Source organism: Alligator mississippiensis, chromosome 1 (genome assembly GCF_030867095.1).
Source record: "Alligator mississippiensis isolate rAllMis1 chromosome 1, rAllMis1, whole genome shotgun sequence".
NCBI classification, from domain to species: Eukaryota; Metazoa; Chordata; order Crocodylia; family Alligatoridae; genus Alligator; species Alligator mississippiensis.
Genome location: NC_081824.1, coordinates 151,444,014 through 151,470,322, shown reverse-complemented (window position 1 = coordinate 151,470,322; position 26,309 = coordinate 151,444,014). Strand labels below are relative to the sequence as shown.

At 43.0% G+C, this 26,309-nt stretch overlaps 1 protein-coding gene across 1 annotated transcript in view; it reads left to right on the top strand.

The window, feature by feature from the left end:
• PCNX2 (pecanex 2) overlaps positions 1-26,309 on the top strand; it is a 245,957-nt gene that overhangs the window by 64,017 nt on the left and 155,631 nt on the right. The window contains exons 10-14 of the mRNA XM_059715472.1: positions 3,779-3,921; positions 5,694-5,847; positions 5,937-5,969; positions 17,813-17,984; positions 25,957-26,067. Of these exons, the coding sequence (XP_059571455.1) occupies positions 3,779-3,921; positions 5,694-5,847; positions 5,937-5,969; positions 17,813-17,984; positions 25,957-26,067 (613 nt within the window). The remainder of the gene's footprint in view (positions 1-3,778; positions 3,922-5,693; positions 5,848-5,936; positions 5,970-17,812; positions 17,985-25,956; positions 26,068-26,309) is intronic.

Genomic DNA, 26,309 nt, shown 5'->3' with positions numbered 1-26,309 from the left:
CTAGCAAGGGAAATTCTGGGGAAGGAAGGGGAATCTTCTGAGTTTATGCTCCACACCCCTCAAGTTTCCCCTAGAGCCAGGTCTCCTTCTGCAGAAGGCACTTCAGAAGAGGATGAGGTAGAGGATGCGGAATCAAGTGGCTCAGCTGAGTCCGCTACTCCTGTTGCTGTGCCTCTGCCTGCTGAGAAAGGGGAAAAGGCAGCATCTCAACATGCACCCGCACTGTAGAAGCAAGTGGGTAATGTGGTCTGGGATCATTTTGAGCTGGCAGATGATCGCACATATGCTATCTGCCTGCACTGCTGAGCCAAAACCAGCCAGGGCAAGGGAACAAAACACATGAGCACCACAGGGATGCTCATTTCTGCAGGAACCACCCCCTTGCCCTTGCTCCTCCTCAGCCTGGCACCAGTGGGAACATGCCCAGAAAGAAGTCCCCCTCTTGCTTCAAAGCCCCCATCCCCCCTAAGCAGAGGTAGACCACCCTGGAACAGTGGGGGGAAAGGCAGACAGGGAGGCAAGTTGCAAGGGCGAGCGAGATCACCCAGAGCATTGGGGCAATGCTTGCTGTGGATGGCCAGCCCTTCTCCTTCGTTGAGCAGCCAGGGTTCAGGCAGCTCATGGCACTCGTGGCCCCATCATACCAAGTGCCCATATGCACCACCGTCAGTAGGACAGTGGTGCCCTGCCTGTATGAGGCATGCAGGGAGTACTTGAGGGAGGAGCTGCACAAGGCAGGTCCACAGGTGGTCTTACACTTCACCTCGGACATCTGGAGCACCTGGGGTGGAGATCATGCCTACCTCTCCCTCACAGGGCACTGATGAGACCAGTCAGGTTGTTGGTGGGCTCTCCTTCACGCCAAGGTGATGGACAAATGGAACAGAGATCATGGGGGCCATGAACTACTTCGTGCAGGGGTGGCTCATTGAGCAGGGCGAGCTCACCCGCGGGTTCATGATCACTGACAATGGGGCCAATATGGTCAAGTTGGTCCATGATGCCAACTTTGTTGGCAACTGCTGTGTGGCACACAAATTCCACCTCACTGTCAGGGACACCTTGGAGGGGGACAGGGATGCTGGTGATGGTGCCAGCACCACCAGCAAGCTCATTTCAAAATGCAGGAAGGTGGCAGACTACTTCCACTGGAGCATTAAGAGGGGCAAGATGCTGCAGGACAAACAGGCAGAGCTGAACATCCTGCAGCACAAAATCATGCAGGATGTGGTGACTCAGTGGAACTCCACATACCTGATGCTCAAGAGGCTGGTGGAGCAAAGAAGGCCATCCATGAGATGGCCTTGCTTGGGGAGATTGGGATCAGTGGTCCCCTTAACAGAGCTCAGTGGGATATCATCTCCCAGGTCTTGGTGGTCCTCAATCCCTTCCTCAAGGCCACCGAGACCCTCAGTGCTGGCGATGCCCTCCTTAGCCAGGTGATCCTCATAATGAGGGAACTTCAGAACCAAATGGAGAAGTTGCAGGGGATCAGTGTTCCTGGTTGTGGCAAGCTGCTGTCACCAGTTGTGCAAGCCCTGTTGAGGCAACTAAAGGAGGACATCAGGAAATGGCTTGATCCCTTGTGGTCCAGTATGGTCCACATGCTGGCTGCCATGTGTGGGCCAAGGGCATGGCTTATATGGTGGGGTCCAGAGGCACCAAACCCCAACGTCAGGCAGGTAGCGCTCAGGCCTTGATGGCTGTCTATCTCGCTGAGGATGTGGAGCCGCTGCTGTGTGACCCCTTGGCCTACTGGACAAGCCGCAGCCAGATGTGGCCATGGTTGCGTGGGAGCATCTGTCCTGTCCACCAACCAGTGTTCCAAGTGGGAAGGTGTTCGGCTTTGCTGGTGATGTAGTGACACCCCACCTTGGGTCCTGGTTTGGCGGAGCACCTGGTGTTCCTCAAGGTGAACCTCCTGCTGCTGGGGTTCCCCAAGCTCTAGGTACAGATGGAGTGACTGCCACCCTCCTCACTCCATCCACTCACCCTGTTTTGTCATTTATTTAAAACCATTTAATGCCCTGCTCTCAGAGCTGGAGGTGGCACTCACTGAATCACCAGCCAGCATGGGAAGAACATGTCCTTGCTGAGCTCCTGTGTCAGGATGAACTTGGAGGTATGGGCTGGGGCTGTGGGGAAGGAGGAGACCCCAGGTCCTGGGCATGACCACTAAAACTGCACTATGCCAGGGTCAGGAGGCCTGATGGAATTGTTGGTGGTGCGGCAGCCCCAGGAAATGCCAGGACTGAGGATCTCCCTGGTGAAAGGTGGGTAGGAGGCACCCTAACCTTCAGCCACCACACGCATGCACACAGTCCTGGGTGGGGAAAGCTCAGACCCATCACATCTGTGACAGGCCTGAGGCTTGCTGGTTGCAGTAGAGTTGTGAGGCTCCACGTGAGCTCAGTTTAGATGCCTGGGGTGCTAGCTTTCGGGTTGAAAAACCCTTTGTCAGGCTGAGGAAGCACCTGCAGTTGGTGTGTGTGTTGTTCCTGGATGGATGGAATAGTAAAGAAGCCACAGGCTGGCATGCAATGCAGGCAAGGAAGCCAGTCAGTGAAAATGGAAATGGAGGCATCACGGGGTGAGGTACAGGCTGGGGTAGGGAGGAACAGGTAAAAGTTGAGAGGTACCTAGGGAGTCAAATGTGCAGCAGGTTGTAGCGTGTCATAATTCCAATGTCTATATTGAGTCCATGAGTTTCTGTACATAGGAAGTTGATGAAGTGCAGTTCATAGGCTCATCTGTGAAAAGTGGTTTGTAAATTCCATTTAAGGATTATGCCTGAGGGATTGGAGACAGGTGGTATGCACTCATTCTGGTGCACAGTTATTGCTTGGTGTCTCCTACATATTTTCCATCTGGAAACTTGGTGCCCCTATCGAGGTATCTATTTTATTGTGAAGATATCTTCATACTGGAGATATTGTTGGCAGGTTTTGCATGTCTTGTCATGGCATGGCCTGGATCCATTCAGTGTGTTTTGATCTGTAGGAAGTTGGCTTCTGGTGATGAGGTTAGCGAGGTTTAGTGCTTGTTTGAATTTACAAATCACTTTTCACATACGAGCCTATGCACTGCACTTCATCAACCTCCTACATACAGAAACTCATGGACTCAATATAGGCAGTGGAATTTTGACACACTACAACCTGACTCCCCAGGTACCTCTAAGAGCCGCACTAATTAAAGCACCTCGTTCCTGGAGCACATGCATAAACACCCCTGGTGGTCTGAGACACATACCTTATCTGTCTTTGGAGATATTACCCCTGAGACATCCAAAAAGTGGTAAATGGTCCTGCAGCCTGTGATGAGAGGTAGCAGACAAAGCGTCCAGATTGTAAACAGTGCTTTGTATGTCAAAGATTAGAATTTTGTCCCATGAGGTGTGTTTTAATTGGCCTAACACTTGAGAAGAGTCTAAAATCTGCAGACAAGAGATGGAGTCAGAACAATCAGACACATTGTGATATGTTAAGTAATAAGTAAGTAATATGTTAAAAGGAGTATTAAAATATAATCAAAAGGTTTTTACATGACTGGTAAAATTCCTGACTATGTGCAAGAAATGAGGTTAATGCCTTATGTTTTTTATTTCTAAAATGAAGAAAACATATTCTTGCTACTACCCATTTTGTGAAGAAATTGATAAGAATTTTTTCATTCAAATTTTTGCCTCTTAGAAAACGCAATTTATTGGCAACAGTATGTTCATATGAAATTCTGTGTGTGTGTACATCTGTGTGGCTGGTTTGTTTTTGTTTTAAAGCATCTGAGTCAGGACCTTGAGGACTCTTCATGTTCTTCAGCACAACGAAAATTTAACAGGCAGTTTTACAAATTAATTATATTTCCTGGGAAGTGGATTAAAGTCTGGTATGATCGACTAACCTTATTGGCTTTGCTGGACCGGTAAGCTTCGTCCATTTCCTCCACTTGCTTATTTTTATGCGTGTAATGAACTGTGGCTTGAATTGCCCCTTGGGGCACAGACAGAAGTGCAGCTCCCTGGTCCAACAGAAAGTGCCGTGAATTACATGAATCTTCCCAACCCAACAAATGTTACCGGTTGGGTCGGGAGGGTGGGGGATTGAACCCCATACAGGGACAGAGGGGTTCTCTTCAGCCTCTTCTCCTATCCCTGCTCCTCTTCTTCCAGCCCCCGGGGCTGCCTCGGCATGGGAGGAGGAGAAGGAAGGGGAGGGAGGTCCATTTTGGGGTTTTCCCAGTCTGCGTTGCAATTGGGGGTGGGTGGATTGGACAGCCATCTCCAGGCGGCTCCACTTCACCAGCCCCACCCTTCAGCTTCAGTTTGGCAATCCCTAGAATGAACTCCTTCCTCTCCCTTCCCCACCTGGCACTCTGCTTTGGCATGCTTTCACCTGAACCCTTATGTAAGGGATTGGGCCCTTTTAAAGTGCTCTGCGGCTGTGTACTTGTGTTAGGTCACAGCTGTAAAGTGTTTTTCGGGGCCAGGTTGGGCAAAAATTTCACTTCTGTCAATGCCCTTAGAGTTGATAGCACAAACTGTTTATTAAAGGAGTAAATCATGTGGATTGTTTTAAACATATCTGTTTGGTTTAAAGATGTGAAAAATATTTTTCTATGGTCTGAGCTTGGGCCTTTACAGCTAATTTTGGTAGCTCACTGCCCTGACTGAGAAGGGACCTTGGTTCATATCAGTGTTAAACTATGGGATAGTCACTCTCTCCACATTCACAATTACAGTTGCCTACCAAAATAATTTTTTTTACCCTGGCATTTCTCCTTTCCTTTTCTCATTTCAGTTGGAATTACCTGTTTTGTCAGTTCCCATTACTAGGTGTAATATAATCTGTTAGACTACTATCAACCCAAAACATATAAGACTACATAGCCAACAACTGTAGTCTGGTCTGTCATGAGCTTTGATCCTTGTTAGTGTATGTGAATATATTATATAGTCATGCTAATATGAGCTCCACCGCAGAAATGTCAGAAGACAGCTTTAGCATGCTACAGCAACCATAGTATCTAGCCAGCAAACTTCTAATGTATGAGGAAATATCCACTGAAGCACTCTTATTTACAACTGTGAATGCCTGATTCACTTTCCTAGGCACTTGTGTTCTAACAGATGAGATTCAATATGTGTAATGGATATAGTGTGCTTTTGTAATGTATATAAGGACAAATTGTGTATTTTAAAGCAAATTTAACCTGGCAGTGGTATACATTTCCTTCTTTTGGTCACATACTATATTTTGTCTTTTGCCTTCTAGTTAAATGAAGGTTTCTCTCTTCTTGAGGAAAACGATACATAAAACTTTTTATAAAACACAGACAAATATCTGCTCAGATGTACATGTTACTTTATGAATTCTTATTCAGTAAGTCAAGTTATATGGTCATAAGGGTCCTTGCTGGCTTTCAAATCTATGAAATAAAATACCCAGATGTTTTTGTGAGGTTTAGGTATCGTAATGATAAACACAGCTATGAAGCCTCAGGTACATGAGTTTTATATGTAGGTAAGTAGGTGTTGATGCAGAGTTCTGGGTAAAGAATCTCAGATGCTATCACTTGTAGTTCAAGTCAGTAGAGCAATGACATTTTATATAGGCTGACAGTCAGGCCCTTGATAAATAAATAAATCCTTTTTTCTTCCTTTTTAAAAGTAATTCCTATCTATTTTATTCATGTAGGACACAAGACATTAAGGAGAATGTGTTGGCTGTTATACTAGTTGTTCTTGTTTCTTTTCTTGGATTCCTAACACTGAACCAAGGCTTTTGTAAAGACATTTGGGTCCTCTTGTTCTGTCTTGTTATGGCCAGTTGCCAGTATTCCCTTCTAAAGGTAAGGGGCAAGTATGCTTTTTCTCCAAGAAATTGTATGTAATCTTGTGGAAGGAGAATCCAATAAACCTTTTTTTGTTCTGTTTATAGAGTGTTCAACCTGACCCTGCCTCACCAATCCATGTAAGTCTAAGCGGCAGGACACGGGTGTTTGCGTTTTACATTATTGCTTTTGTGCTAACTGGGAACCAGTTGGGATAGTGAAAGGTTAAAAACAAGCAGCTTTTGTAAAAGTTGCAGGTTGTTTATCCAAAAAGCTCCAGACCCTATTGGTTGTAGCTTTTGGAACTTCAGAACTACATTTATTAATGACTGATTATTTGAATTAACTGTTATTCCTGGAAATTATATTTTTTCTATATGCCAAAATATGTAATAAAAATGAACGCATCTGAATAAGGTTATAGAAATGTAGTCATATGGCATCTGACCAGCCCTTTCTTTGTTTTCCTTTAATCACTCTTAGGTCCTGAAAGAATAGTAATATCAGAGCTACACTTTGGATGTGTCTACGCACAATGGTATGTTGCCATAGCAACACGCTATGGCAATGTAGCATCCGTAGGCGTCTACACATGATCAACAGCTACTTTGCTATAATGATGCGCTTCCTTGATATAGTGCCCTGCTGTGGCGAAATAGCTGCTAAAAATAACCACGTACCATGCGCACAGTGCAGTACAGGGTGTTACTGTACCATGATTTAGTACTTCCAAGGAAGTACTAAATCATGGCGCAATAACAACATCACCATAGCAGCATGTGTAGACATGCCCTTTGATCCTTAGCCCATTGAGACTGAGAATGCATCTTCAAGACTGAGGATTGACGGGTCTTTTTTAATCTGCTCTTGCTGAGGTTCACCTCAAAATAACTAAGAAAGACTATATAATTGTCTGATGACATGGCACACTGTCACACTGAAATGTGGGTGGCTAGATCTGGGGCCCCTTGGGCAATCAAGATGCTGATCAGGGTCAGGATGAGTAAGCAGATTCAGAGGTCAAGCCAGGTCAGGAAGTCAGAGGTTCAGTCTGAGAAAGGGGTCTAGGGGTGAGCTGAGTCAGGAAGCTGGAGGATCAAACAGAGAGAAGAGGCCAGGAGCAAGCCAGGTTAAGAAGCAGAGAGATCACATACAGAGCAAAGCCAAGGAGCAAGCCAGAGGGAACAGCACAGTGGTCTTGGATCAGGTTGAGCCCTGTTGCCTGGGCACTTCCTCTTTCAGTTCAGGTGTTTTTATGGTGGAAGTGGAGGGTCAGCTGACCCCAGCTAGCCATTTCAGTGACAGGGAGTGGGGTGGAGGGTTAGGTCCTACTGAAGGCTTCAGACCAGCCTTGGCCAGCTTGGATGACAAGTGTGGAGGTGGCTGTGTTGCCAAGTTGAGGCCCCTGGGTTGAAGTTGTGGCATGACACACATGCTTTCTTCTTGTTAAATTCCTCTCCCTGCCCCTCCACCCCTTCTGTAACTGTGTTTATATAAAACTCATCCTTTTGTCATGAAGACTGAAATACCACCATTGGGAGAAGGTTAATTGAAGTATCAACAATGGGTTATTGTGAATTAGCCTATATTAAGTAGAAGCGTGCAAGATCTGCTGACTGTAGTACACAATTACAAGCTGTCTTGCTATTCTATATCATTACATCTGGAAATACTGCATATAGGGCAGCAGTACATTAGAAGTACTGATTCCTTGTTGGAAACACAATTATCTGGGCATATTTCTCTGAGGAAGGGACTGTGCCTCTGGGAAATAGATCCAGTATATATCTGTTGCTCTTTGAATTGTGAAAATAAGGAAAGTGGGGTTGTTGAATACATTACATTCAATAAAAAATACATGTGCTCTTACACTAATCATTTTGATCAGATGAAGGTGGAAGGTAACCTAGTTAAGGGAAAGGAATAACATCAATATGCTCAGTCTCCTTATTAGAAGATATTTCTAGCATAAAGGCATGAGTTTGCAAACTGCAGGAGGAGGAATGTTTTCTTCAACTCAGAATACTCAGCTCACTGCAGGTTGGAAGGTCTGAAGCAAGGTAAAAGAGGTCCTGTATGTTGCTCTTAGGTCTATAATGGTTTTATACAGGGATATTGGCAATCATGAAACTTCAAACTGGCTCTCTACTCTGTCAGGTTGGCTCTATTTCCTTTGACAACAAGATTCTGCTTTTGTCAATTGAAAGGCTGGAGATAGACATTCCATTTTAAATTAATGTTGTTTGCAGTTAGCAATTGTAGGTTCTACCCAGATGAATCTTAAAGGATCCTTAGTTTCCCTTTCCATCTCAGTCATTCATAGGGTATATGGAACTGTCAGATATCACACATTTGCAGACAATTAATGTCCCCACAAAAAGTGAGCAGTGCTGATAAACAGCAAATTCATTTACAGTTCCATTCCTTGTATTGTTATATTTCCAAAACTTAAAAAAAAAAAAATATTCATACCTCAGTAAAGAGCTAATTTTCTCAAGGCCAAAAATAGAATCTGCTTGTCAGTTCAGCTAATACATGGCTATGCACAGTAATGTGAACAGTAATCAAATCAACTGCACATGCAGACATTAATAATGTGCACATTTGTTTTAAATGGGTGGTAACCAGGTTAATCAAAACTTCATTTTAATCACATCAGTCTGATTATTTTTAGCATCAAAAACAAACAAATGAAGTTTAATCAAAGCATTTTTAAATATAAAATCCTAGGTATAGTTTTATAATCACAGTAAAAACACTGTTATAGCATCAGTCATCTTACTGTGTCATGCAATATATAAAAAAAAAATAAAGAGACTCCTGATTTCTTACCTCCACCCCAAGTCCTCTCCCAGACATTTTTCAAATGTGGCTCGTTTGATTTTGTATCTTAAAAAGAATTTGTGGTGTGCCATAACAATGCCGATGGAAAATATTTTACAGTTTTCTCATTCAGTGTTTTGAACATGAAAGCCATATTTAGCATAAGATTTAATCCATATGGAATAATATAATGCAGTCACTTAAAAGTAATATTTTTATAACAAGACATTTTCACAAAGGCTTGCTAGTGCTAAAGAGCATAATTAAAAATACGGCAGTAAGTAGGCATGAAGAGATACCATACTGTACTGCTTCATAATTCAAAATACTACATTAAAATTGAAGTGGATAACATTACTTGATGCTAATATGAGGATGCAGAACAGCAGGGAGGTTAAAGAATAATCCGTGTTTTAGCCATAAATGGCAACGCAGATGAGATTTTCAAATATATAACACAGTTAATGTTACAACAGTTACAAAAGAGCCATGGGATAACCTGGAGATCATTTTGAACCTGTTCATGTTCTTCAATTCTTGGGTATGAGTGGCCCAAAGTACTTGTGATAGTCTGTGTCTGGCTAGCAACCTCCAAACTTCTTCCGTATCTTTTTCATGCAAACTTTTCTGTAATCAGCTGGGGCTGTCATCTTCAGGATATACTAGTTTAACAGTCTACGTAGGATTACTTTTGAAGGCCTCCCGGAGTATTCAGGAGGTGTTGAATGGCCCCATGGTCCTGTGCCTCACTGAGCATACAAGGTTAGTGCTCCAATCTCTAGAGTAGATTCTTCACTTCCTGGTGCAGTTTGTGGTGTTTCTAACTTTTTAAAAAGCCCTGCATAGCTTGGTATGAAGAGGAGCTTGCTATTTTCTTTCAATATTGTGGTAACAACTGGGATCATCTGGGATCCTGCATCACTGCACAGAAGCCTAAGTTAGGTGAACTAAGAGATCAGGGTGATAAATATGCTTTAGACAGGTAGTTTAGTGCCTGCCTTTCACTCTAACAAGTTGTCTTCTAGAGATTCAGGTTAGTTAGCATCAGTATACAATATAGAGTTTAGTAATCTGGTTAATGCTTAGATTTTGTGTGCAGTGTGTTAAAGGTCTGCTTTTATGGTTTTGTTTTTAATCTGCTTTTGTGTTTAGTTGGGGATTTCTGTTTTTTAATGATTAGTCTCCTACTCCTTGCTTGCCAGTTATAACAGGAGGTCTCTTCTAGTCCTGTGTTTGTGTTGCATGAGTTGCAAAATAGCAGAAACTCAGACCTTGCAGACATGTTTTTATTATGACAGTAAGATGCTGTAAATGCTCATGGTAGCAACAGTTGGCCTTTGGGCAATGGGTAAAAGGCAAAGATCCATACATCAAGATAAGCAAATGGATGGGAGGGTAGTGAGGCCTTATCTTTGTCTTTGCCCCTGGGTCACATGTGCAGTGAGGGCCCTCTGGACTGTGTTTGCAGTCTTTATTTGTCTAAGTACATTTGCAAACAGGTGCCTAGCAGGATTTACAAAAGCACTTAAGCAAGTTAGTTACCTGCCTCCCATTGAGTTTTTTGAGTCCTAACAGGCTAAGACACTTTTGCCAATCCCATGAGGCACTTCTCTGCAATCATTAAATACCATTGTAAACACAGCCCTGTGAGATTTCACACATGTAGGCCTCCTCTTAAACCTGTGGTATGTACGCACACAATAACATGAGAATAATTTTCGATATCATTGTGATTTTTCCCATCAAAACACTTCTCAATCTAGAATGGCTTTTTAAACAAAACATTTCTCTTTTTTTAATTTTTCAGAATCTTGAGGGGAAAATGAGAAACTTTTGAAAACCTCTTTTTTGGGGGCACTAAAAACCAAGTACCTGAAAATTCAAAGACAAATGTAGATGAAATTAGGGTAAAATGTGTGTGGGTTTTGAGGTGTTTTTTTTTACATTTGTCACAGGGAAGAATATAATTTACCAACCCATTCCATATCACATTAAAAGTAACCAGGAAATCCTTGTAAAATGACATAGAGGCCAGGTACAGAAATTATATATATCTAGTTCAGTGCTTTCCCTCTAAATCTTGTGGGAGTCAGGGTATTCGGCAAGACGGACCATTTGTCTGACCCAGCATGGTACTACTTATGTTATTACACTGTGTTCTTATGTTTTTTGCTTTAATTTTTACAGGCATGTGGCATTAAAAACAGGAATAGGCTCAGTCTGTGGCTGAGTTGTGATCAAAAAGTTTATCAGTGTTTGATGTCATTTGTATATCGTGAAATCAAGGTGCAATTGAAGCACACTAGTTCATAGCAATCTGATTGATTCCAGAAGATATTGCAGATCAATTGATATTAGGACTAAGGTATGAACCTGGCTGAGAGCTAGGAAATTGTGGTCACTGTGTCCCTTCATCTGGATTAAAAGACAGATTCTGAAGATGTGCTCTTTTATTATAGAAGAGATGCTCACTTTAAATTATACTTTACAAATACAGATGGGTTTACAGCAACATTTTACAAGGCAAACCTGAATCCTTGTCACTTTGATCATGGCTTTTCACACTCAAGGCATCCTTGAATTGCCAGTGTATAAAATGTCCCACTTACCCTTGAGCTTGCTGTCAGAAGAGCTGTTAATATTTCCTTTAACTGTCTGCTTCTGTTTTTTTTCAGCCCTTACCTGGCACAAAAGGTTTTGAACTACTTGTAGCCAAGTAAATGAAAATGTTGTAACTTGTAAATGTACAGCAATGTTCACTCTTCCTTTGATGTCTGTTGGGAGAGCAGCATTTCAAACTCCTACATATGTGAAACAGGTTACCTGAGAGAGGGGAGTGTCACCCCACATAACTGGAATATTCATTTGTAGCTGAAGAGCTCATATCAATTGAAAATTAGGAGTTTATTGGTAGTATGGTATATTTGTTGCCTTGTATCCTAAAATATTTTGCCAGCCACAAGTCTGATCCTGTGTTTTTACATGGGCAAAACTCCAAGACTTCAGTAGGCCAATGGGAATCTTCTCACTTGCAGCTAACATGCTGCCACTTCTGAGGAGGAATGCTGCTGCAGTGGTTTGTTAGTACATAATGAGCCCGCAGGCCCATTTAGGTTCAGGAAAAGAATACTGTTGCTTAGCAGAAATTAACAGGGAATTCTTGCCTAGCAGAATATAATTGCCTGGATTGGAACTGAGAAAGGAGAAAACATTAACACTCTTGTGAAAAGTGCACTGGGTACAGGCAGGGCCTCAGCAGCAGCACGGGGCATACATTCAATAGTAGTTCAGAAATTAAGAGGTTCTACCTACTAACTCAGTAAGACTCTCAGTCGCTTCCTGGAGGAATCTGAGTTTTCATTAGAAGTCTCTCCTCCCAATGCTGACAAGACCTTGCTTGTGAGTTGATGAGCTTGTGGCCCCAAGCAATATGGCAGTAATTCAGCTGAGTTTCAATTTAAGAAAGGAAGAGAACAAACACTAATTTGGCAAAAATGTAAATGTAAATAGTGATTTGTTTTTGTTTTCATTTTAAAGGCAACTTTGAGACAGAACACAGCATGGCAAGCTCATCACCCAACTACACAGGGCATGAGCAAAGAGAAGCAAAGGAATTAGGTCTTTTTAAAAAGGGGGAAGTCCTGAGAAATGATCTGTATATTTAAGGGTTGGAAAAAGTCCCTAATGAACATGTGTTGCATTTTAGGGGAGACAAAACAGCAGAAGAAAAAACAAGATCCAATTTAGCCTTCTCTCGCAACTTAAAATGGACTTATGGGTCTGAAAACAATTTTTATCTTCATTTTCATTCCCATTCTCCTCAGCAGATCTGGATGTTAGGTGGCTTGCTCAAGGGATTTTTTAAGGTGTTTCTGGCTTGCTTGGAAGCACAAAGTATAGAAAACATTGGAAGAGCTTGTTCCCTAAATTTTCAATCCAGTTGTTTTGCCCAACCCTGTTTAGGGGGTGTGGAAGTATCCACACTTCTATAAGTGAGCATACCACGAGGTATCCCTGTGGGTGTTGTACCCCAGTGCCCTCAATGGCTAGCAGTGTCATCTCTGTACCATGAGCTTGTTCAAATATAAGCATTTCCAACATCAGACTTTGCAGGCAGTAGCTTTGGCTGGACTCCAGCAAGCACATATTTTGTAAATGATTACATTATTAGAACTAAAGATCAACCCAAGCCCTAGGCTCTGTTCAGTCCTGAGGGCAGTGGGTTTTAATGGAGTTGCTTCTGTGTAGGGTGACTGTATTATTTTTAAGGAAATCCAGGACACGGCCCCACTTCCCCTATTAGTAGTACTGCTGCAGGCAGAGGCAGGCGGGCAAGGGTGCAGGGCACAGTCTGGTGGGAGATGGAGTGCAATGGTGAGCCAGGCAGGCAGACAGGCAGCTGCTGCTGGTTGGAGTGGAGTGGTGCCCAGCCTAGCCCACCCCCCCATCTCCAGCCACTGCTCAGGAGGAGCTGGGCTGGGCATGTGTGTGCAGCAGCAGCGATGTCTGCTTTCCTGCCTGCCTGGTGCACATGCCACTCTTTCTCCCTGCTGGACTGTGCCCCACACCACTACATGCCTGCCTCTGCCTCCGCCTCTGCCTGCAGCAGTTTCCAGGACTTTTCTTTTAATTTTCACCCGCTGGCTGAAATGGCCTACAGTCTGGAACTGTCCTGACCAAACTGGGACATATGATCACCCTAATTCTGTGCCATCCGTTTGTATGTTTGCAGTCACTGTCTTCCTCCATTTTCTGACTGCTGATGACCTCTATGCTGTATAATTCTATTATGTCTCCCTGTGGCCCCCATCAGCAAAAGGCTGCCTCTCCCTGGCCCTCAGCTTACAGTCCCAGCTCTCAGACTTCTGGAATTGTACCTTTCCCATGACCAACAGGCTGTGCTTGTCTTCCCTATTCTCAGAGGGTTAGAGAGAACTCAACCAGCTGGATGCTAAATCTGGCAAAGCAGTGCCCTGCACTATCCAGATCCTATCAGCTGGTTTGTTACTGTATTAAATAGAGGGAATTTAATACTTCCTTCTAACTTTTCATTGTTAGGTAAGAAATAATGATACAAGCTGCCAGAATGCCTGGCATGACCTAACCTATTAGGAAGTGTTGATGTGTAAAGATAAAGGTTAATTCAGTTCTTCCATCACTTTTAGATAGGTGACTGATTGGTCCAGGTGAGGTGTCTTGAAACTATTTAGGATCTGGGGTGAACAATCTTGAGGCAGGTCTCGTAGAAGAAGGCTTGATCTGACCTTTGATTTTCTGGACAAAAAAATAAAGGCACTAATTTGACTCTGAACTGTGAGGACTTTTTCATAGCTGGTTGCAAAAGGTGCCTCCTTACGTGGTGAATAGTAGCCATGTATGGGCATTATGTTTCTGTTAGGAGAATTGCAACTCTCCTAGTAGAAAGTAGGAGCGTACAAGTGTTCAGTTTCTCCAGCCCCCTTAGAAACTCCCAGTCTGAGGAGTGTGCAGGGGGTTTACTGCACTGCTTCAGTCTTCTCCCAAGCCAGTCTGTAGAAGGGGCGTAGATTGAAGAGGAAAGATTTTTCAAGAATGGGAGGAGTGGAGCAGCTGCTGCTCTCCAAGCCTTGCTTAGACTGGGATCACCTGATCTTGGGAAGGTGCAAAGAGCAGGGGTGATAGGGCAGGCTGAACACCTGAACTGTTCTCTCTCCCAGAAATTTTTCTAGCAGTGCAAATTTCTGAGAAATTTTTCAGAAATTCCCACTGCTAAAAATGAACACCTGTTTGTGGCCAGTAGCAATGCCTATTGTAACACAGGCAGTGCTCCCCATTCCAGTAATGATTTGTCTCAGGGTAAAAATAGAAAGGGCACATAAAGGAAAGTTTCGAAATGTTTCAAGTTTCAAAGCCGTGTTACTTGGCCTCAGCGCCGGTCCCAGGCAACAGCGGCAGCCTGCTGTCATCCCATGTACAGATCCAGCGGGGTCCACATGACCCCAGCACTTTTTCCTGCCACTGACAGGGGGTTGGACTCAATGATCCTTTGAGGTCCCTTCTGACCCACTAGGAAATCTAGTCATTGCACCAGACAGCAAAGCTAACCTATTTAACAATTTCTTTGCCTCCATTTTTCTCAGCAGGGACCGGGTCACCCCCCCCTCCCCCACTGGGACCCCTGTAGGACCCAGGAGAGGCGCACCCAGGCCTAGGGTCAATGAGGACCTACTCAGGGAACTTCTGGAGGGACTGGATGTATTTAAATCAGCAGGTCCTGATGATCTCCACCCCAGAGTGTTGAGGGAATTGGCAGAGGTCATTGCAGACCCCTGGCATGGCTTTACGAGCACTCATGGTGCTCTGGCATAGTGCCAGAGGACTGGAAAAGGGCCAATGTGGTTCCCATTTTCAAAAAAGGGAGGAAGGAGGACCCAGGAAACTATAGGCCACTCAGTCTTACCTTGATCCTGGGTAAGCTTTTTGAGAGAATTATCCTGGCGCATGTCCACGAGGGGTCAGCAGGGGAGATTATGCTTAGGGGCAACCAGCACGGGTTCATTAGAGGCAGGTCCTGTCAGACCAACCTGATGGCCTTCTATGACCAGGTCACAAAATCCTTAGATGCAGGTGTAGCAGGGGATGTAGTCTTTCTGGACTTTAGGAAGGCCTTTGACACTGTCTCTCACCCCGTTCTCATTAAAAAACTAGGGGACTGTGGCGTCGACACCTATACAGTCAGATGGGTCACTAGTTGGCTGGAGGATCGCCCCCAGAGAGTGGTGGTGGATGGGTCATTTTCGACCTGGAGGGATGTGGGCAGTGGGGTCCCCCAGGGCTCGGTCCTCGGGCCCATACTGTTCAACATCTTCATCGGTGACTTGGACAGGGATGTAAAAAGCACCCTGTTCAAATTCGCAGATGACACTAAGATGTGGGGAGAAGTAGGCAAGCTAGAAGGGAGGAATAGGCTGCAATTGGACCTAGACAGGTTACAGGGGTGGGCAGCTGAGAACAGGATGGGTTTCAACACAAATGCGAGGTACTGCACCTGGGGAGGAAGAACCAGCAGCATACCTACAGGTAGGGGAACTCCCTTCTCATCAGTGCAGAGGCAGAAAAGGATCTTGGAGTCATTTTAGACTCCAAGATGAACATGGGCCGACAGTGTGGGGACGCGGTCAGAAAGGCCAACCACACCTTGTCATGCATCCACAGATGCATCTCAAGCAGGTCCAAGGAGGTGATCCTCCCCCTCTATGCGACACTGGTCAGGCCGCAGTTGGAGTACCGCGTCCAGTTCAGGAGGGATGTGGATAGCATGGAGAAGGTCCAGAGGAGGGCCACCCGCATGATCAGGAGTCAGCAGGGCAGGCCTTATGAGGAGAGGCTAAGGGACCTGAACCTATTCAGCCTCCATAAGAGAAGGCTGGGGGGGGGGGGGGGGGGGGGATCTCTAGTGGCCATTTACAAACTAGTCAGAGGGGACCAGCAGGCACTGGGAGAGTCTCTGTTCCCCCAAGCACTACCAGGAGTGACAAAAAATAACAGTCACAAGCTAGCAGAGGGTAGATTCAGGCTAGATATCAGGAGGCGCTACTTCACTGTCAAGGCGGCTAAGATCTGGAACCAACTTCCAAGAGAAGTGGTGCTGGCTCCTACCCTGGGGGGTCTTTAAGAGGAGGCTGGATAAACACCTTGCCGGGGTCGTTTGAACCCAGTACTCTTTCCTGCCATGGCAGGGAGTTGGACTTGATGATCTGCTCAGGTCCCTTCCGACCCTATCAACTATGGAACTATGAAATTATGACCCTAGCATTTATGAATCTATGAATCTAACAACACTCACTGTGGATACCTCTGTATGCTACTTAGACCAGAGGTGGTAGCAGCCTATGAATTACAAGAAGATTCCTGCTTCTCATGTGTGTTCATTAAATAAGGTGAAAATATGCAGTTCTCTTTTGAGTGGGTTTCTGTGCTGACCATCTGTTTGTTACTTGGACTACTCTAAAAAGAGGTAGCTAGGGCTTTGCAGTGAGGTGAACCTGATCAGCGACAGCTCACCTACCGTCTTTCATCTCTCTCCCGTTAAGAGCCATATTTTAATTCAGCCATATCCCTTTTTAAAGGTTAATATTAATTTGCACATTTCTTATTCTTTGTTTTGGGGATGGTGGACCAAGGGTCATTCTTGTGCATTCTTTCAAACTGTGTATTGGTTTTATGTAATGTGACCACCTATTTAGCAGCGGTATCTGAATTAGGATCCTCAAATAATTTTCTTTATGATCATTAATAAAAGGTGCCCTGTTCTAGCTGAACCTAAGTTTCTAAAGTAGAAAGACTGAAGCAGTAGATGCATGAGCCATAAAACTTTGTTTTTGACACTAACTACATTACCTTAACACAGTGTTTCTCCGTCTGGGATATATGTTCCCCTGGGTAGATGCAGCCCACTTTTAGATAGTACACAAAAGGAAAGAATGGGAAAGCATAAGAAGGGAAAGGGGAAATATAAATAGAAGAGAAAAGAAAAAGAAAAAATGAAGAACAACTACAGTCCCTCTTAAGTAGTTTGAGGGGTTACATTACGGTTAAAGGAATTATAGGTTATATGTTCCTTTTTTATTTTCCGTAACAAAATCAGGGGGATACACAGTAGAGTAACAAACTTACAAAAGGTTTCCCAAACCAAAGCAGTTTGAGGACTGGTACCATAACAAAATATAATTAAAAAACTCTAACTTTAATGTTCTTTTCATAAATGCTACGTTAAAAGGTCAGGATATGCAAAGTAGACAGTGATTAAAATTTTATAAAAAATGTAAATGCTAAGCTTATTATGGCATGATTCAGCTAGATATACCTTTTTTCTGTGTATGACAGTGGCTACTATAGAATTACTATATCGTTTTGGAAAGGTCTGGAAGAGTTAAATGCTTAGAGGCATAAAGGGTACCTAAGTTTGTAACTGCCCTTTGTGCCTTTTAAAAATCTACTTGGAGGTGGATAAAATAGCTTGCATTGGTTTATTGATAATTAGCAGGAATAGTTCATAGAAAATCTTTGCTGCTGGACCCTCATTCCATCTCCGAGTTTTATACAGACTGTAGACGGTCATGATCATAAATAGAAAGACAAAAAGTAACATTAAGAAAGATTTTGTTTGCTCCTTTTTCAGGGACACAATCAAATCATAACATACAGCAGACCTGTATATTTTTGTATATTGTGTGGCCTTATTTTGCTGCTAGATGGTGGATCAAAAGATAAAAATCCTTCAATATACACAGTGTACGGCTTGCAACTCTTTTCACCTGGATCTCTCCGAACAGCCAGAGACCATATAATAGGTGAGTCAATACTTTGCCTGAGACACTAAAAATGAAATTGGGAAGCCTGCATTTTCTTATGTTTACAATCAAATGAACATAATGGAGGAGTGCCTTTGGGCCTTGAAGTCAAATCTGTACAAAGAACTGGAATGACTTGGTACACAGGTATGGTGGGTTCATTCCCTCAGCCTAAAACAATTCTTAGTGAAATAAGGATTATGTTAGTATTCTCTGCAGGAAGCTAACAATTTTAGAATGATATTAGAAATGAACACCGATTGTGAAGTTCAGTTCATCTTCATAAATAATGTGCCTATGGCTCCAGTAGATGTTACATTTATGACCCGATTCATTTGTTAATCTCATCATAAATAATAACTCTGCCACATGGTCAGGAATTAAAGGCCAAGAAAAGAGAAAACTGCCTACCTGTGGGTGCATCCAGGGATGTCTCACTCACTTGCAGCTCTGCTTCTTGATCACTTCCCACTCATCTGCCACACCCTGATGTTTTTAATAGTTGACAAGAGAAAAGAGAGGTGAAGTGTTATCCAAAATCAGCAGTATGACTTGAGGGCAGAGATTTTCTTCACAGGGCTCATCCTCCCTTACACCCTGCACCTTACCACTTGCAGTTGGACTGTGGTTAAGGTCTTATCACGTCCACCTTTACCTCGGTTCCTAAGTTTACTTATCGGTAGTAACTCTTGGCCTCCAACTTACCTAAGGTTAAGATGCCTTTTCACTAATTTATGGCTCCCCGATTTATCGATTTTAATTTATAAAGCCTGTGATTCCTCAATTAACCATCTATTGTATATTGGTTTATTAACTCAATCAATTATCATCCTTACCCCTTATTGTTTAGTCCATAGCTTGCCAGCTCATTAACTTAATCAACAATCCTCGTAATTCAACGCTTAATAGTCCATTTCCGCCTTAACTCAATCAATGATCCTCTTATGCTTTATCAATTAATAATTTTATAGCCTGCTGGTTTTTCAGTGTGCTCACCTAGCTTTGTGGAAAGCTTACCCCATCTTCACCAGTCTCCTCAGTCACTGGTTCCATCTAGTTCCACCAGCTGCAACTCGGCAGTGGGACTTCTCATCCCTGGCTCCAGTTCTGGCTCCAGCTCCAGCTCTGGCTCCGACTTCAGGTTCAGCTTTGGCTCCAGTTCCGTCCCCGACTCTGGCTTCATGTCTCCATGCGGCTCACGTGGTACTCGCACTTTCCATGCCTTCCTCTCCCTGTGGATGAGAAAGTGTGCCAGCTGCCCCTTTGAGCCTCCAGTGGAACTCCCAGGAGCCAATGGGAGCCAGGTCCCACCGCATGTGGTTCCCTGCTGCCTGCATCAGCCCCTCTAGTCCCTGCCTGCATCTGGACATCTGACAGTGCATCTTCAGAGCCCATGCTGAAACACCCTGTTCTCCTGGTTAGTCTTCGGGTGAGCTCTGGTCCAACTGGCATGCATGGACTGTAATAGGCTTGGGACCAGTGCCCTGCTACACAGCCATAAAAATATACCACATTAAACGTGGAAGATTTTTGTAGTTGGTTTCCATCATGCCTTATGCTGAACATGTGGTAGGGTAAAATCCTACCACACAGCACAATACCTGCTACATGGCAGGGCTTTAAACTTACAGGCTGGTGTAGAGTAGCACAGGAAATTGAGCACACGTGGCATAGGCTATCTTGCACTAACTACACACATGAATATTCTTAGTCTGCATATTAAGGCTATGGACAGAAATTACACATAAACCGGTAGAAGTAATTGGAAACTGGTTTAAACCTGTAACAGAACAGAAGTTCAGTGCACATAGGCTGGTTTCAAAATGGCTGAACCTGATTTAAGACGGACCTGGATGAATGTAGTATCAGATTTAACTGATTTAGGTTAAACTTCTCTATTGAACTTCTGTCTCAAATCCCTTCCCAACTCAAGTTAGGTCACAGTCCTCCAGCATCCCAGGATGCCTCGTACCCCCCCACAACCGCCTCACAGGGCAGATAAGTTAGCTTTGGCTGCTCTGTCTGCTCCAGCCAAGATGGGCTTGCCCTGCCCCAGGCTGTCACAGAACTCAGGCAGCAAAACCTCTGCATCCTGCCTATGCCTGTTAGCCCAGTAGGGCAGGGTGGGGGAAGGGGGAACAGAGCCCCCTGCCCCCCACCCTCCCAGGTCCAGCTTTGCCCAGAAACCCAGGTCTTCCCAGCCGCCCACCTCACCCCTGCATTCAACCTGCCTCCACATGTGGGAGGTAGCTGCCTTTCCCAACTGAAAACTGAATGCGAGTTCAGTTCATCGGTTCTATCTTTGGGGCTTAGAGAAATCTGCAAAGATTGAATTGATTACTTTTCAGGCTTTTTGACTGTCTGTGCTTAGCCTAAGAGTTTAACTCAAAACTTTTCATTTCAGCAACTAAGGCAGAGTAGCTTTTATGCAGTAGCTATTACAGTCCACTTCCTTGTGTATACAAGCCCTAAAATAGCTTTATATACAAGTATCTCATGACAGATCACCAGGAGTTTTTCTCTGCACTGCTCTGGGGCAGTCATGCTTAGAATTCTGAATTCTGCCTGGGCACTTCTTTGCTGGTAAAATATTTACTGGTTGGTGATAGTTGAGACAAGAGCTGAAAAATAACTCAATAAATTTAATTGTATGCCATGAATCTGAGTTATGTAAAAGCAATGACTCAGGAGGAAACATGGTAACAATTGTCCTGTGTAATGAAGGATGTAAATAAAGGACTGAATGTCGTGATTTGGAGAAGCACAAGGAATAATGTGATAAAACTGAAAGGTAAAATGTAGGCTAGGATTAAAACTACCTAGAAGCATAGGTGATGTGCGGGGGGGGCACAGGGAGGCACATGCCCTGCCTGAGATTGGCCGCCACTGAAGCTGCTGCTGGCTTCTGTGGGCGGTATCTGCTCGCCACCTGCTTCCCCCTTCCCTCACTGCCAACATGGCCAGTGGCATCTGCGGGCTATTACTGCTTGTTATCCCCACCCTCCAGTGCCAACACTGCCACTGGCATCTGCAGGTGGTCCCCGCTCATCCCCGCCGACACTGCTGGCTGCAGGCGGTCCCCGCTCGCTGCCATAGTGCCCCTCCAGTCTCAGGAGGCACCAGTCATTCAAGCCTAGGGGTGAACTATGCTTGTTGTGTAATAGTCTCCCCAAGAAAGTGGCAGAAGCCTAATTATTTAGGACGTTTAAAACCAGAAAAAAAGAGAAGTATTGGACGAAGCAACTTTATGTTATGGAGTAGATGACCTAATTGGCCGTATCTATCTGTGATTGCTATAACTGCGCTTAAAGTCTGGTCATCACCTCCTAGCAAAAGTTCTGTTTTTATAATAATATGCAGCTTTTTATACATGCTTTTTGGCTCTTGTTTCTCCTCCTTTCAAACTACGGAATAATGAAGAGCTGCATCACTTATTTTCATTAGTTTCTTTCATTAGTTTCCCTTGCTCTCATTACAGTTTCTTCTTACATTTTATTCTAGCTGCCTGTCAAAGGTGAACAGTAAAAATGCTGATAAATAATTCAACAAGAATCCTAAATGACTCCTGGGATAAAGATAAATGGAAAAACTATAGCAACCACTATAGGATAAGTGAGGCTATAAATGTGTTAATTTTGGCTGGCCTCGAAGAGATCATGGAACAGAATTTTTGAAGCGAACTGAAAACAGGGAGGAGGGGGACTACAAACTCATATTGCCATTTAGCTTTCTTTGAAAAAATGGAAGTCACCAACTGCCAGAGGCTTTCCACCCATTTTTACCTTGTAGAACAAGTAGACTTACAGTGCTCTACCTATCTGAGCAGAGCTCAGAGTCTCCAGCCTGGATCTTATATGACCAGTAGTCTGACCAAAATCTTTCACTTCTTTTAGTTCATAATCCAGGAGAAAAGGCTTTCTGGTGTGAGAATGTGGAACATTGACTTAACACCTACCATCCCATCTAGCATTTTTTTCTTTTATAATACAACCCCCCTTCACTGCAGCAACAGCTGCTTTGCAATACTTCCTAACAGCCAAGGAAATTAGATAGCCTCTTGTTGCTCTCAGACTATAATATTAATATTATGGTGAATTTTTTGTCTTTCCCATTAAGTTGTGGAAACATCACTTCTCTCACCAAACAAAGAATGTTGGATGTAAAGGCTTAGGTCTCATATCTGGTTACATATTGTGCTTCCAAATTAATGTAGCTACCTGGATATAAATAGCTCTTTTAGATGGTGAGGATACTAAAGTGCTTGCATTTTGAGTATTCTCAATTGTGCTAAATATAGGAGATGAAACCTTGACCCTATCAAAGATGGGTGGTTTGGTCCACTCCATCTGCAGTGGAGCTAAGATTTTACCCATTGTGTTAAGTCCTTATAAATGCTCTTCCTAGTTATGCATTACCTGAGAGGAGAGGTAGAGTTAACCTATCTTAACCGTAATATATTTAGATATTTTAGACTGGTATATCAATAAATAAACTTGTGTGTGTAAAGTCATGGTGTAAGGAAGCTAACATTTTCCCACAGTATGGTGGTGTTCCAGATATCTATGCAACTATAACTATCAGCTTAAAACACAAAACAAAAATTGTGCTTCTTGGAAGTCTGACTAAGAAACTGGTTGTTCTGATGTTGTACAAAGAACAATGAGATTTATTTCAAGAATGTGCAACAAACCCAAATTGGTTGCAGCAGTATCAAACAGCTAAGATCTTTTAAGTCAAAACTAACACCTTCCTCCCAAATAGCTCAGCTCCTGGCTATTATTCCCTTGGAGGGAGCCAACTGTAGTGTTGCTTTTCCACACAGGACTTAAATAAGAAGGCACGCATATGCTGTCTGGGATTCTTAATACAACTTTAACTATTTAATCATCCTCTCTTAATGCTCTTCTCTTCCCCAGGGAAACCAGATGATTCCTAAATTCAGTTCCTTTAAATACAATGGCCTTTTAAGTTTCCTTTCTCCAAGATAACTCTCTGGTGCTGGGTAAGATTACTATGTATCAGGAAACGTCAAGGAGTGCAGGAACGGAACTTGGCCTTGGACAGCCAACCATCCTCATTCCCTCTCACATGTGCATCCATTTGTTAACACACACACTCCTCTGACACACTGGCAATGAGTTCTGCTTCCTGTCCTTTTCATTATTCCCCCTCCTGCTGTACAGGCTGTTCTTGAGTCATATTAATGCAATAATTCAGATACCAAACTAGTAACATCAAGCTAGCTATGTAGTGAGTCCCTTGCCTCAAAGTGAGGATCTCTCATTACTTCAGTGCCAAGCTTTTGCAAAACTCTCCTAAATTTCAAGGCACTGGGGGTCTAAAAATCTATGGGATCAAATGGAGGATTCAGGATAATCCCTAAGGCATCTTACTGTTTTTTGCCATTGCTTTCCTAAGTAGCAATCCAAGAATAGTTTGGAATGGATAGATTGGATGGCCAAAAGAAGGAGAAAGGAAAAGGTAAGGAAGAAGAGCTATTAGTACCACCTACAAGCAAGAGATGGAGAATGCAGTATTTCTTTATGCTTTTTTATGCATCTAATTTGTCGGTGGTGGATGATCATGATATACATGACATAAATGTGAGCTTAGGTTTTCATTTTATTGGGTCTGACCTATTGTGCCAGTATTTGGACACTTCCATTCTTTCTGTCTGATATTGTAGCTTGTCCTTTCCTTCTTATGCTTGACTTCTTCAACAAGATTCACAAAATTATGATAGAACAGGGTGAAGATGAATTCAGTCAGAGTTAACACCAGTGTATTGCTGTTTTATTTTAACCCAAGATGCATTAACATAGGGAGTTATAAGCAAAATGATATAATTAACATTTAACAAAGGAAACAAAGATGAGCGGTAACATTTTAAAAGTCATCCTGAAAAAAAAGATGATCAGTAGATTGTTTCATTTATTTACAGGGCAAATAAGGAAAAAAATGGCACCCTCGCAGGTGTAACTAACAAATACATATTTGTTTACAAGGAAAATCATGAAAAACAGCAGAATATTTTTCCTTGAGAAATGGGGGATGTACTTTGGGAAGTAATTTTCCAGTCTCTCAGTGATCCTGTTAACATAATAAGTGTTCGTTTGCATTCTCTTTGACTATTGACAGAGACTGGATCAGGTTTTCCTTTACCTCTTTATGATGCAGCTTCAATTTGAAGCAGTATTGGCAGCAGTTCAAAGGCTGTCCTTTCATAAAAAAACATTGCTTCCATTTTCACAGGTCTTACCAAGAATGTCTCTTTTCAAAATGTGTTTGCTCATCTCATTTGTATTTCAGTTCTTTCCCTCACTCGGTTTGTTTGGTGGCAGTCTTAAGTCCTTGCACCTCTCAATTTACTGTCACTTTGTTCAATTTATCTGGTTTTAGGTTTCCCATATCAGTGATTATTTCTACTTATCCAAGTAGTATTGCCTACACAAGGCATGATCATGCCTGGTGAAGAGCATTCTGGCACCAATCCAGGAAAGCATTTAAGCACGTATTTCTCTTTGAACATGTGCATAAACCCTTTCAAGTTAGTAGGACTAAACATCTGCTTAAAATCAAGTCTCTGCTCAAATGCTTTCCTGGATCAAGAGAGCGAGCCCTAAGAAAGGTGAAGATGTTGAAGGTATGACACTGGAAGTCCAAATACCTGAGTGTTAATCCTGGCTTCTTAGAGGTTTCCATGCTGAAGAAATGCTATGCAAACATGACCCTTTACTCAGTAGATAAAGCTTGCCTTTGGGAGCATCTACACATTGCCCTACAGTGATGTTGGTGCTTCAGTACTTTCTTGGAAGTGCTTTAAGTACTAAGCATGGCGCAGTAACAAAATCACCCTAGGGCAATATGTAGATGCGCCCAAAGGCAAGCTTTATTTACTGAGTGAAGGGCCATGTTTACTGCACCCTGTTGTTACCGTGCCGTGCTTTAGTACTTCCAAAAGCACAGCGCGATAACAATATGGTACAGTAATAACATGATGCAGTAAACATGGCCCTTTACTTAGCAGATAAAGCTTGCCATCTACACGTCACCCTTCTGGAAGCACTAAAGCACGGCGCAGTAACCACCTTTACTACACTGTGCACACAGCACGTGGTTAGTTTTCACCACTACTTTACTGTTGTGGCATGCTAAAATGGAGGAGCTATGGTGATGTAGCAGTGGATCATGTGTAGATTCATCTGATCGCTACATCACTGTAGCACGTTGTACAGTGATATAGCACATTGCTACGGTGACATAGGGCAACGTGTAGATGCACCCTTTGTATATCTGCTTACTGTGCTGCATTTTAAAAAATTTATTCACATTGGTCCTCCAGGGTCAAAACAGTTATGTGAGAGTGAGATGGATACTGTCATCACTGGCATCGCCAGCAGCTATCTTCCAGTTGCAGAACCTTTAGTGACTGTCAGGCAAAATGCACTGTCAGAATTCAGTTTGACTGACCTATTCCAAATTCACTTGGCAGAACCCCAGGTTAGCTTTATGCTTCAATTCAGACTGAGCAGATTTGATACTGAGAAATAGCTAGTATAGAATGCACAAAACCATTTATTTTGCCAGTCAGTGTTCAGCGTTGAAGTGAACTTTAAACTATGTATATTGCTTTAACTATCTGTAAAACAGGGGGATAATATTTACAGCACAGGCCTGTTGTGAGAAATAATGTTTGTAAAGTTTTTAAATAGCATTGTGTGAATGCCTTATAATGTTGCCTATTATTGCTATTAAAGAAACATTCAATAAAAATAATCTTTAAATAATAAAATGTCTCTAAAAGATAATCATCATTTCCAATATTAAAATCCACTCACTAGAAATCCATTGAAATTTAATGGAAAGGTTAATTATTGTAGTATGATGCAGCTTCTCTCAGTTTTCTTTTTGAATACAAACATCCAGTTTTTGTGATACTCAGATACACTAACATATATCTATTTTATTTCAGTGTTTTTGTATTGCTTCCCTGCAATTTCTCTTCTTGGTCTATTTCCTCAAATCAACACTTTTTGTATATATGTCTTGGAACAAATAGACATGTTGCTTTTTGGTGGTTCAGGTAAGTAGCATGTTATCATGAGCTCATTGTTTCATGCCTTAGATTAATCTGTTTGGCAGTACATTTTTAAGCCCATCCATGCTTGAGTTGACAATGACACAGTGGTAGCATAGTTTCCTGGACCAGATGTTTCTCTGAAAATATAGGCACTCTAACTGTAGACTGCAAACCATCACCATTGCAAAAGTGCATTAACACTACCAAATGAGTCTACTTCCCCCCACCCCTGATCTTGGTCCATA